At 41.7% G+C, this 13,154-nt stretch overlaps 1 protein-coding gene across 1 annotated transcript; it reads right to left on the reverse strand.

The window, feature by feature from the left end:
• Nucleotides 1-5,165: 5,165 nt before the first annotated feature.
• LOC111148002 (zinc finger matrin-type protein 1-like) lies at nucleotides 5,166-5,906 on the reverse strand. The gene has a single exon (XM_022504334.1). It carries the CDS (start codon nucleotides 5,904-5,906, stop codon nucleotides 5,166-5,168), a length of 741 nt encoding a protein of 246 aa, XP_022360042.1.
• Nucleotides 5,907-13,154: the final 7,248 nt, after the last annotated feature.

Raw genomic sequence — 13,154 nt, forward strand, 5'->3', positions numbered from 1 at the left:
TCCTTTCTATAGTTGTAGTATTCTGCTGTGTGTATATAAGATGATTTGTTTATAGAGTCACCTATTACTGGACATTACTGGACATTTGGGTTATTTGTACTTTGGGCTGTTGTGAATAAGACTGCTATAAATATTCTTGTACAAATACACATTTGAGTACTTGTTTTCAATTCTCTCGGGTATATACGTAGGGGTGTAATTGCTCTGTTGTATGGTATTCCTATGTTTAACTTTTTGAGGAACTGCCCAACTGTTTTCCATGGAGCTGCTCCATATTACATCCCTACCAATAATGGATGAGGGCTCTAATTTCCCACATCCTCACTGACACTTGTTACTTTTTTTTTTTTTTTAGTATATCCCTCTTAGTGGCTGTGATGTGATATCTCATTGTGGTTTTAATTTGCATTTCCCAAATGATTAACATTAGACATCTTTTCATGTGTTTATTGGCCATTTGTATCTCTTCTTTGTGTGGCTATTCAAATTCTTTACTCATTTAAAAAATTGGGTTGCTTTCTTGTTATTGAGTTATAAAAGCTCTTTATATATTTTAGATACTAGACCCTTCTCTGATATATGATTTGCAAATATTTTCTCTTGTACTGTTGGTTGTCTTTTCCCTTTTAATGTCCTTTAATGCACAAAACTTTTTAATTTTGATGAAGTTCCATTTAGGTATTTTTTCTTTTGCTGTTCATGCTTTTGGGGTCATATATCAGAATCCTTTGCCAAATCCAAGGTCATACATATTTACTTTGATGTGTCCTCCTAAGAGTTTTATAATTTTAGCTTTTATATTTCCGTTGCTGATCCACTTTGAGTTTGTTTTCATATGGTGTGAGGTAGGGATCCAACTTCATTCGCCAGCAGAACACTGTTTTGATCGCTGTGATGGGATGGTTAATTTTATGTCACCATGGCTAGGCCACAGATGCCCAGGTTTCTGATTAAACTTTATTTCTGGGTGTGTCTGTGACGTTCTTTCTGGAAGAGATTTACATTTGAATTGGTGTACTGAGTAAAGTCAACGCCTTTCCCAATATGGGTGAGTATCCCTCCAATTCACTGAGGGCCTGAATAAAACAAAAAGGTGGAGGAAAGTTAGATTTGCCCTCCCTCTGCCTATCTGCCTGAGCTGGGACACCTGTCCTCTCTTGCCCTCCACACTCCTTGTTCTCTGACCTTTGAACTTGGACTGGAATTTACATCAGTGGCCCTTAGGCTCTAGGTCTTCAAACAACACTGTCTGCTCTCCTGGGTATCCAACTTGCAGACAGCATTTCACAGGACTTCTCAGTCTCCATAATTCCATAAGCCAAAACCTTATAAGACAGTATATATATATATATATGTGTGTATATATATATCAATTATTATATTTTACATATATATATATATATATATATATATATATATATATATATATCTCCTGTTGATTCTATCTCTGTGGAGATACTAATGTAACTTTCTAATAAATTTTAAAATCAGAAAGTGTGAAAAAAGAAATTGGGAAGTGTGAGTTATTCAACTTCTTTCTTCTTTTTAAATGTTTTTTATGGGTACCATAGTCAGTTAAATGGATGCCTTTGGCTCAGGTCATGATCCCAGGGTCCTGGGATCAAGTCCTGCATAGGGCTCCCTGCTCAGGGGGTAATCTGCTTCTCCCCCTGCCCCTCCCCACTGCTCCGATCTCTCTTGCTCTCAAACTAAATAAAATCTTTAAAAAAAAAAAATGTTGTTTTAACTATTTAGGGCCCCTTATATTTTCGTATGAATTGGAGAATCATCTTTTCCATTTCTGCAAAAAAGCCCATTGGAATTTTGATGGGATTGCATTTAACTTGTAGATTGCTTGGGATAGTTTTGTCATCTTAACAATATTAAGTTTTACAATCCATGAACACAGGATGTCTTTCCATTTATTTGAATCTTCTTTAATTTCCTTCAGCAGCATTTTTTAGTTTGCAATATAATATAGTTTGCAGTACAATACAATATAGTTTTCAGTATAATCTTTGACCTTCTTGGTTAAATTTATTCTTTGTTATTTTTGGAGAGGTTTCTATTATAAATGAAATTTTTAAAAATTTTCCTTTTTAGTTGTTCACTGCTGGGGTATGGAAACACAACTGATTTTTGTGTGTTGTGTTTGTACCCTGCAACTTTGCTGATTTTATTAGCTCTAGCAGTTTTGTGGGGTTTTTTGTAGATTGAGATTTTTCTATATATAGGATCATGCCATGTGAGAGTAGAGATAGTTTTATTTTTTTCTTTCCAATATGGATGCATTTAATTCTTTTTCTTTAATTGTTCTGGTAAAACTAGAAATATGTTATTGAATAAGAGTGATGAGAGTAGGTATCTGTATCTCTTTGCTGATCTTAGAGAAGTTTTTAGTCTTCTATCATTGAACATGATGTTAGCTATGACTTTTCATAAATGTATTTTATCATGTTGAGGAAGTCCTATCTATTGTCAGTTTTCTGAGTATTTTTTACCTTGAAAGAGTATTCGATTTCATCAAATGCTTTTTCTGCTTCGACTGAAGCTTTTTTTATTTTGTTCTATTAATACAGTATATTGATTGATTTTCTTATGTCTAACAAACCTTGCATTCCTGGAGGGGGGGTCTCACTCCTTGCACTGAATGGAGACTTTCTTCTTGTAGGGCATATAGGGGGAAAGAGAACAAAGTGAGTAACCTCCTTTTGTCATTTCTTGTGTCTGTGCATTACTTAAAGTAACATTTGGAAACAAAGGTGGATGGAAAGAACAGTGGGTCAGGTCACAGAGCATCTTGATTAGAATAATTTCTTGGTTCTTCCAGCCTCCAGGCCTTGATTTCCTCATCTGATAAATGGGGTTCAGATACCAGCCTTTCCTGCATAACTGGGTTGTCATCAGGGACAAAGGAAATCAGGGCTCTGATTTTTAAACTGTCAGTTGAACTTCCAGAAGCTAAGTTAGGCTTTCTCTGAGTGAGTAGGAACCTCTGGGAGGGTCACGTTTTGTAAATTTATGGGAGTCTATGTTGATTGTCTCAACACGTAGGTGAGGTGAAACAGCTACTGGCATTTTGTAGGTGGGATTAGGGATGCCAGATGTTCAACAACTGTGGGATGGTACCAGTCAGCAGACAACGAATACTCCCACAACCTTCAGGATTCTCAAAGTCTTTCCAGGCCTACATCAAGGTGAGTTACCTGCTCATCATGACTCAAGCCCAGAAATGAGCTCCATTTTATACATCAAAAAAGCCTTCCTTTCTTTCTGTCTTTGTATCTTATTTGTATTTCATTCTCCGCTTTATCCTTAGTACCTGGAACAATGACTGGAATTTAATATTTGTTAACTGAATGTATAGGTAAATGCCTATTTTCCTGTTGAGTTGTTTATATTTTCTTATTAATTGGTAGATACTGTTAGTCTATTAGAGCTCTATCAGTTAGGGCTCAATCAGAATGCAAACCATTCTAGTAATTTAAAGAGAGAAAATTAAATATAAACAAAATTAAACTAATAAAATGTTGTTAACTACTAAAACTGGTACAAGAGTCTGAAACAGGGATCGACAAACTTTTTCTGTAAAAGGCCAGGTAGTAAATATCTTAGGCTTTGTGGAATATTTATGTATAACAATACAGAATACAAATCTCCACGACTTTTGTATTGATAAAATTTAAAATATAATAGTAGGGGCGCCTGGGTGGCTCAGTCAGTTAAACAACTGACTCTGGATTTTGGCTCAGGTCATGATCTCAGGATTGTGAGATAGAGCCCTGAGTGAGGTTCTGGGTTTGGGGTGGAGTCTGCTTAAGATTTTCTCCCTCAGCCCCTCGCCCATTTGCACTTGCACTCACACTCTTTCTCAAATAAATAAATAAATAAAATCTTCAAAAAATAATAAAAAATATAATAGTACAATCTTTGGAATAAAGTTCTTTAATGAGAAGAATGGGATCCATTCTATTCTAAGAATAGATCCATTAAGAACTATTCTTAGATGGGGGGCAGTACAAAAACAGGTAGGGGGCTGGCTTTGGACTGCAGACTGCGGTTTGCTTACCCTTGACTCTTGAGGGAGGTGAACATGGAAGAAAGAGAGAAACCTGGAAGAGGGGCTCCCCACATGACTGAGATCTGGACCGCTGCGGAGAGAATATGGAACGCACAGAAAACACAGGTCACCAGGGACAAAAAAAAATTGTCACATGGCGTGGACTGCAGCTACATCCCACGTACAAAGGCAAGGACTTGCTGCTAGGGGAAACCAGCAACCTCAGGAAAAGGAAGAAAAGTCCCTCCTGCTCCCAGTTTATAATGTCCCTCTAGCGCCCTCTACTGGCAGAGAATAACACCAAGCCAGAGCGCAAAGGAGACAAGTTTCGATTGTCCAGTTTCACAGACTGGCAAAGAAGCTGTTTGGAGATAAGAAGCAATAATTTGATAACTGACACAGGAGATATTAATACAGAGTGTTGCAATTATTTTTGCCAGTGTGTTGCTTGCCTGTAAAAAATATTTATTTAAAAGGTATTAATCTTGGGGTACCTGGCTGGCTCAGTCAGTGGGTAGAGTGGGCAACCCTGAGATCAAGGGCTGTGAGTTCAAGGTTGGGTGCAGAGATTACTTAAAATTTTTAAAAATCTTTTTTTTTTTTTTTTAAAGTAGTGGATACTACCTAATTCAAAATAGAAAAAAATGAACACTTCGAAAAGCCTGCGACCTCTGTCCCCCACCGACTTGGTTTTTGCCCCCAGAGCCAACAGTTCAGTGTATCTTCCTGGAGGTGTTCTATGCCTATATACAATACTTATCTTTTAATTTATTCTTTAAAAATTTACAAAAATATGTTCTGTTACACAGATTTTAAATGTTTCTGCAATTACACTTATTATTTTTTCATCTTTATGGATTCTGAATAATGTATCTCCTTCAAGAAGGCCATTCACACTCCAAAACTAATTTTCCTATATTTTCCCCTAATAGTTTTATACTTTAGTTTTTACACGGACATCATTAAGCCATCTGTATTTTATATTCAAATATAAATCTGAGGTGGGGGGTCAAGTTTTATTTTCTTCCAAGTGGTGGTCACAGAATTGCTTCAGCCTTTCCAACATATCCAAATCGTTTACTATCAGGGGCCCAAATCCCCACCATCAGTAACAACTGCTGAGGATGGCTTCATCCCACAAGTCCCTCTCCTGCGTGCTTTCTTTGCCAGGTTGCTTCTTCTCTCTCTGGGACCTTCTTCCCTCCGTTATGGTATCTTGGTGGCTCCTCTTTCTGTGTTTGGGCTTTTCCGCGCTGATTGGCTGCACCTTGACCTTTTTCTTGTTCTCTTTATGGGAATCTCCATCCTCACGATGCTTTGTCTTCCCCTGTCCCTGCTCCTCCTTGTCACATTCTCCTCTTCCCTCCTCCCTGAAACTTCTGCCCTGGCCTTGATCTTGATCTCCAGCCTGATGGGCTCTGGTGGGATCCTCCTCCCAGAGGTGGCTGGTATCTTTCCTGCGTTGTGCAGCATGGAGGTCAGGGGTCTTTCCTTGCACGGGTGGGCTTGGAAGCCACAGATTCTTGGAGAAATGGTCCTGTGTTTTCTGACAGTGGCTTAGAGATTCCAGTCTTTGTCTGGCGTGATGAAGTTTGGACCACGGCAGTAACTGGTTTTCTTCTGTTCTCTGCCTTGGGTGGGAACTGGAGAATGTGTGGGTCCTCGTGAAGGAGGATCCCTGCTCCAGCATTAGAGGTCTGGGTGCAGTGTGGCCTCTGTCTTTGTACTCAGAATCTTCTGTCACCTTTCTAAAGCAAACCTCCGGTTGTAATCCTCTGGCTTTCTGCTTTCTAACATAATCCTCAAGTTCATGTTGAAAAGAGTCATAAATCTTAGAATTTTCCATTATGTTGACTATGGATGAATCTCTGCTAGGGAAGATGGAGGAAGAAATTTCTGTTAAATGTGTCATTTTTCTACAGACGTGTACTTTGTCATTAAAAAGATAGGCTCTCATGCTGAGCAGTGTGAAGCAGGCCCTGCCTAGAAAGGTCTCAGGTGCTGGCAGAAAATGTCTGTATCGTGAGATCCATTTTACCTTCGAAAGGCCCCTGGAATTTACCCCCTGCCTTCCATCCTCGCTGCTCCCTCCCCTGTCTGAGCCCCGTCTTCTCTCACTGTGCTACAGGTGCTACAACTCAGCCTTCATGGTCGCTTTAACATACCCTTGAGTCACGCTCCAGGAAGCAGCCAGAGGAATTATGTATTTTTTTCAGAGTCAGTCTTCCTTCCTTCCTCTCTCTCTCTCTCTCTCCCTCTCTTTTTTTCTTTCTTTCTTTCTCTCTCTTTCTTCCTGTCAGTCTGATTCTTCTTCCTACAGCCAAACCCCTTGTGTTCCCTATTGTTTTAAAATAGTCCTTATTAAGTCCCTGAGGCCACCCCCGGCTAGCCTGGACCTATCCTCAGTCTCCAAGTACCAGCCACAACTGCTGTCCCCCATTTTTTCCATCCCCTCTGTAACAGCCATGCTCCCTCAGGCCCTGAAACCTCTGCTCAGGCCCTTCCTGAGTCCTTAACCTCAGCTGCTACTTTTCTCCACAGTCTGCTAGCTTGTCATGGCCCTGCCTACTTCTGTGCCTCATCTCTGCTTTGTTTTCCCCCCTGGCTTTGTTTTCTTAGTTGGGGTGCTGTCTGTTAAGACAAACTGTTAAGACAGGCTGCAGCAGATCAAACAGGTACACCCTGACCTCAGGGCCTTTGCCCTTCTCTGTCTGAAGCCTACAAAGCCCTTTATCTATTTAATCAGGAATGTCACCTCTCACAGTTTCAACGGACACCCTCAACCCCTGGGACAACCCCTAGGCCCCTTCCCTACTGTTTTTCTCCAGGACACTTTCTATGACCTAACGCAGTGCTTTGAGATAATTGTGAAAATGCTGATTCTGAACCATTGGTCTAGGATGGGGCCTGAGACTCTGCATTTCTACCAAACTCCCAGGTGATGCTGATGCTGCTTGTACCCAAGCTACATGTTGAGCAGCAAGCATCTAAATAGAATTTAACTTGGGAATTTGGTCTATCTCCAACCCTGGAACAGAAGTTCCTTACCATATCAAAATGTGTTTGACATAAAGTCAAGGCTTAATGCATACTGATAAGTATGAATCCGTGAGTGACAAGAGGCCCTGATCTCTCCTGACACTTCATGTTCAATGTGCCGGCCCACTAGGAAGTCCAGATCCAGGAAGTCCCCCCCTCCCCCCGCCACCTCCTCGGGTTCACACCTCAGCCACCATCCCCCACAACGAGCGCTCTAAAATGTCACCACATGGAGCAACAGACAAACATGTCTGGTTCGCCTCTTACCTGGAACATACTAGTTTACTGAAAGAAATTTCCACAAACAGATGCAACCCTCATCTCCTCAAGCTCATAAGTCCTTGAGGTGGTGTAAGGAGAAGTCCTGTGGGCCCACAGAGAGCAGAGGCCACTGGGCTAGAATCTCAAGAGGAAGTGAGGAGCTAGTGGAAAGTGCGTTTCACTCTGAGCTCCAGGAGAAGAATCCCAGCTTCCTCCTTGCTCAGAGGTCTCAGCTAGGAACCCTCTACCCCCTCCACCCCTCCCACTCCCCCACCCTGAGCCAGGAAACAGCAAGCCACGCCCTTTCCTTTGTCTTGGCTTTTGGGTTTTAGACCTCTTCATCCTATAGACCCAGGCTATCAGGAGAAACAAATCCTATCAAGTTTTCAAGGTGATTCAGGAACACCTAAGCCAATCTTATCACCTTGGAATGCGCTCTGTCTCCCAACCTAATCAACATTCTCGTATCTTGTTTGAAGTTTATTGTGAGAAAAATTTTAAATAAAATCCACCACCCTTAAATTGTAAAGTGTAGCACACATGCAGAAATATAAAGCACAATGATTCATCACAAAGGAAATGCCTACCAAAGCACATTCAGGTCAGTAAATAGACACTGCCCACAGACCAGAAGTCCGTCTAGTTCCCCTCCACTTGTTAACTGAGGGGCACTAACTTGACCTCTGTGGTAATCTTGTCCTTCTGTATAGCTTATCACTTAAGACATCTCGAAATAAGGTAGTTTAGTTTTTTTACTATTATTTTATTTATTTTTTAAAAAGTTTTATTTGAGAGAGAGTGAACATGGGGGTGGGTGAGTAGAGGGAAGGGGAGAAGCAGGATCTCCACTGAGTGGGGAGCCTGACATAGGGCTCAATCTCAGGACCCCAGGACCCCAGGATCATGACCCAAGCCAAAGGCAGATGCTTAGTGGACTGAGCCACCCAGGCGCCCCTTGTTTTTTTGTCTGAACTTTACATAGGTAGAATCATATACCATGTACTTCTTTTGTTCAACATACTTTTGAATTTCACCACAATGTGTTCTTTTTCATGGTTGTATGGTATTACATTCTGTTGAACTACATAATCACAGATCATGTATCCATTCATGGACTTACACATGTTTCTATTCTAGTCTAAGAGCAGAATCTCTGGGTGACATGGCATTGCTTATTTAGCGTTATCAAACACAGTAACACCAAATATTTTTTGAAAGAGACTCTACCAGTTGAAATCCTTCCCCAGAAGTGTTTGATTGCTTCTCATTCTTTCTAATGCTTAGAATGATCAGACCTTAAATTCTGTATCTAATTGTAATAGTTAAAGTAAAATTCAGAGTAACCAAAAGCAAGCCAAACCAAAACCAAACACAAGCATTTCTTAGTTTCCAAGGATACCGAGTACCTTTTGTAATAACCACTGGCTTTTTGGATTTTTCTCTCTTGTGAAGTTCTGGCGGAGGTCTCCTGAACATTTTCCTGCTGCCTTTTTTGCATTTTCCCTATATTCTGCCAATGAGCCCTTTGCTGTTTCTACAGGTGTGAGATCTCCCACTCTTTGCCTTGCATTTTCATTCTCCTTGTGGCATCTTTTGATGGACAGCTAATGATAAAGGGTGAAATTTCATGTGCTTGGCTCTATTCTCCCCATTTGGAGGGGGACCTTTGAGACCACCCAGTCCAATGCCCTCTTTTTCTTTCCAGAAACAGCCCATTACCCCTTTCCTATTAGACCAAGACTATGACCTCACTGTGCCCTCATGTTCTCTGCATATTCTCACATACACGCTGAGGTGACTCCCTCCTTCCCTTCAAGGTCTATGGTAAACCTGTTTTCCGCACTCTTGGCCCCTCCAGGAAGCCGCTAGATCCCTCCAGGAAGCCCCTAGATCCTGTGAAGTCCAGCCAGTACCCATCTGTCAGGTACCCCCACCCAACACACTTCCTCCTGATTCTATCCCAGCTCCCTAAATGGCTAGGGTTCAAACCTCAAACCTGGGAGGAGACAGGGCTGGGCTCCAGTGTAACCTTGGACAAATTACTTTGAATGATTCTCAGTCTCAGCTTTCTTCCATGTGAAATGGTGGGAGCAAAGTTCCTTCTTTGATAGCTTTGGGGATGAGATGGACACCAATGTCACATGCGCCCAGGCAGCATCCATTGTTATTAGGGGCTCTGGTCTCCAGGCAATCCAAGACACACTGGGATATCCATACTGCCTGTGAGGGTTGTCCTTTTCTTTGGTTTGTTTCCTGTCCATTGGAGGTCCATACTTTATGGTCCTGGAGGAGCCTCCCAAGATGCCGAGTGCCCTTGCAGCCATCGTTTCCAGGGCAGATAGCATGGGGGTGGGTGGCAGGGAAAAGCCTAGAATGCAGCCCTTCTCCTCCATGATTAGCGCACCCTCATATCATGGCCTCTGCTGCCCCATCCTTCCAGTTCTTTCGCATGCTTTCCTCTGGCATTCTGGGTATCAGGACTGCTTACAAAGTACTAGATCAGTGTGCTCCAGCCTGAGGACTGCCCTCATGCCAGTCTGCGGAGTTTGTTTTTAATTATGTTGAATGTTTACGTTGTGCCAAGCACTTTATATCCTCTTATTTAATCTTCAGAATAGCCCTGCATGGGTACTTGTCTTATCTCCAGATTAAGAAACTCACCTAAAATCATGAAATGTGTAAGTTAGCTTTTGCTGCATCACAAACCACCCAACAACTTACGATTTAAAACAGCAAGCATTTATTTTTCACCATTTTGTAAGCTGGCTGGCCTGGCTCAGTAGGGGTCGGAAGGCCAAGGAACCTGGTATGTGGGGAAGAGGAGGAGTTAGTTCAAGGTCAGCTGGGTGACGGAAACATGGCCACAAGTCTCTCATGATTCAGCAGGGCCTGTACAAGGTGGCTGAGTAAACAGAAGTAGCATGAAAGCAAGCAGGGGCACTTTCCAAATCTAGCTTGCGTCATATTTGCTGTTCTCCCGTTGGCCAAACCAAGTCCCATGGCCAAGCCCAGCAGTATGGGAAGGGACTACCTCAGGGGTGGCACGGGGTGGGGGTGGGGGGATTATTGCTGTCATTGGCCCGACAAGGAATGTACAATACATAGCTTATAAGTGTCCAACTGGAGTTCAAAACCAAGTTCGTTAGATCTGAAAGTTCAAAACTGTCTTGGGAGTTATCGCCCAGGGCCTGAGAAGCCAGAATACTTCATGCATTGCCTAAACAAGTCAACAGACTTTGCATGCACACCTGTAACTGTTTTGCAAATGTATATACATAGTGCCATTAATAGACAAAAAATACACCTCAGTAAACATAGAAGTGTTTGTTCTGCTTCATCGCTTGTTTTCTTGTTTAGAGATTCTAAATATATTTGATTTTCCTTTGCTTGCTTTTTATCACCTTCTTGCAAGTCTTTTGTATTATTTTCCTTACTTTTTTTTGCATTACCTTCATTATTCTCCTTTTTACACTTTATTTCCCCTTTCTATGTTGTCTCTACTCTCCTGTATTCTTTTTATTTCCTAAATGCTTTTATTTCCCTGTTGCTAATTTTTTCCTGTGTCTGTCAGGGTCATTGTTTTGTAATCACGTCTAGCTGAAATTTGATGCTCCATGAATATTTCTGACTGAAAAAATAGAATTACCTTTTTTTTTTTCCTGCATTACATTTTGTTTTCCCTGCAATTAATAATTATTTTTCTTTTTCAGTTGCCTGTCTGGCCATTTTATTCCAGAGCTATTTTTCTAGTTAACGTGCTTTTCTCATTACTATCTTATTTCAGCCCTTTCTGGTATTAGGGCAGAGTTTTCATCTGTTTTGTGTCTGCCTTTTTTCAGTGTCTTCCTGTCCAAATGGTTCATAGTTCATTTTTCTCTTGTAATATTTTATGTGTGCAAGATCACATTCTCCTCCTCTTTTCCAAAATTTAAATGAAATGTGTTAACCCTGACCCCTGGAAGGACATTTCTGAGGACAAGGGAATGGCCTGGGGTAACTTTCTCAGCTTCACAGCTCAGGGCTCCCTCTTTGTTACTGCGAAGGGTGCCAAACATGGTTACTTCTCTGCCTCTCAGGGCTAAACCTGCTGCAGAAAATTCTACTCTATTTCCTATTGGCCTCTGGGCTTTGCCTATCAAAATAAAAGATGTTGTATTTTGCTGTTATAATCATTTCTGGGTTTTGCTTCCTCTGGGACCTTTTCCTGCTCCCTATTTGAGCCTTCTCTTCTCCTTACTCCTAGTGTTACTTCCCTGCTTGATTTGGTTACTCAGCCTAGCAGGTTTTTTGTTTTGTTTTGAGGCAAGATTTTGTCCTTGTGAAGGGAATAGTTGCTAGGGTCTTGCTGAAATCCTCAGGGTGTAGAAGACCATAACAGTAGTTGATTGCCTGGTGCTTCTGTTTCAGTTTTGCACTCACCAACTCAGAACCAGTGATGAGTTCTTCCAGTCTTGCAGTTCTTTTTAGACTTTTCCTGTTTAGTGCAAGGATAAATGATGGTTTGGGACAGGAGGGTGTCAATGAAGATGCAGAGAACTGGACAATAGGAGAGAGAATTCGATGATATAACCAGGAGGAATTACTGATAGGGTTGACGTAGGAGAGGAAGGGTTGAACACCTGATTCGGTGTTGTTAGTCACAGAGCTGGGGAAACTGGGTGAGGAGGAGGCAGGGAGGAATGACTGGTGATGAGGGAAGCAAGTACTCCTTTCCATTTCTAAGTGGAAATATCAACAAATGCAGTTGGATATGAGTCTAGAACTCACAGAGAAGATCTAGTCTAGAAATAGAAATTTAGAGGTCATCAACTGTCTTAGACACTTTGAACTGCTATAACAAATTACCATACGCCAGGTGGCTGAGCTAGCTGTCTGGCCTCTTCTTACAAAGGCATTAATCCCATTCATGAAGGCTCAATCCTCATGACCTAATTACCTCCTAAAGACACCATCTCCATATACCATGACACTGGGGATTAGATTCCAACATATGAATTTGAAGGGTGGGGAACATGTAATCAACAACATACAGGTAAATTTAAAGCCATGGGCCTGGGTAAGATCACTTAGGATGTGTGATTTCCGAGTAGTAGGCTAGGTCTGGTCCCCGATGCACCATATGTGATGATGCACTTAGAGATAGGTGGGGGAGGAGGAACCAGGAAAGGAGCCCATGGGAAGGAGGAGCTATAGAGGTAAAGAAAATCGGGAGAATGTGGTGCTACGAAGGCTGGGGGAAGAGCATTTCAAAGAGAGATTGATCAACCAGATGGGAGGGCTGAGAGGCTGAACTGAATACAAATAAAAAATATCCATTGGATTTGACAACATGGAGGCCATTGGAGACCTTGACTGACAAGAACAGCTTCAGAGAAGCAGTAGGGACAGAAAATTAGGTGGAATAGGAGAAGGAGAGAATGAGAGGTGACCAAGTATGTAGACAGCTGGTGTAGACAAGTTTTGATGTGAAAGGGAAAGGAGGTAGCTGCAAGAGGATATGGCAGTGAAGGGAGTTGTTTTTTATTCTTTGTAGAGGGGAAAGAGAAACATGTTTGCATACTAATGGAATAATCCAGACCTTGAGAAGGTGAGAGGGTATAGGATCCAGTGCATGCGGGGAGACTCGTTTTTAATAGGAGCAGGGACACCTTCGTTGTAACAGGAGGGAAGACTGAGAACAAAATTCCTGAGGGAAGTTCATAAATCTGGTGGTATGGCAATGAGTTAAAGCCCCTTCTGAAGGTTTCTATTTTCTCACTGGAGTGTGAGTTGAAGTCAGGAGCTGAGAAAGGAG

The sequence above is a fragment of the Enhydra lutris genome, unplaced genomic scaffold, assembly GCF_002288905.1.
Source record: "Enhydra lutris kenyoni isolate GAN:26980312 unplaced genomic scaffold, ASM228890v2 scaffoldscaffold18, whole genome shotgun sequence".
NCBI classification, from domain to species: domain Eukaryota; kingdom Metazoa; phylum Chordata; class Mammalia; order Carnivora; family Mustelidae; genus Enhydra; species Enhydra lutris.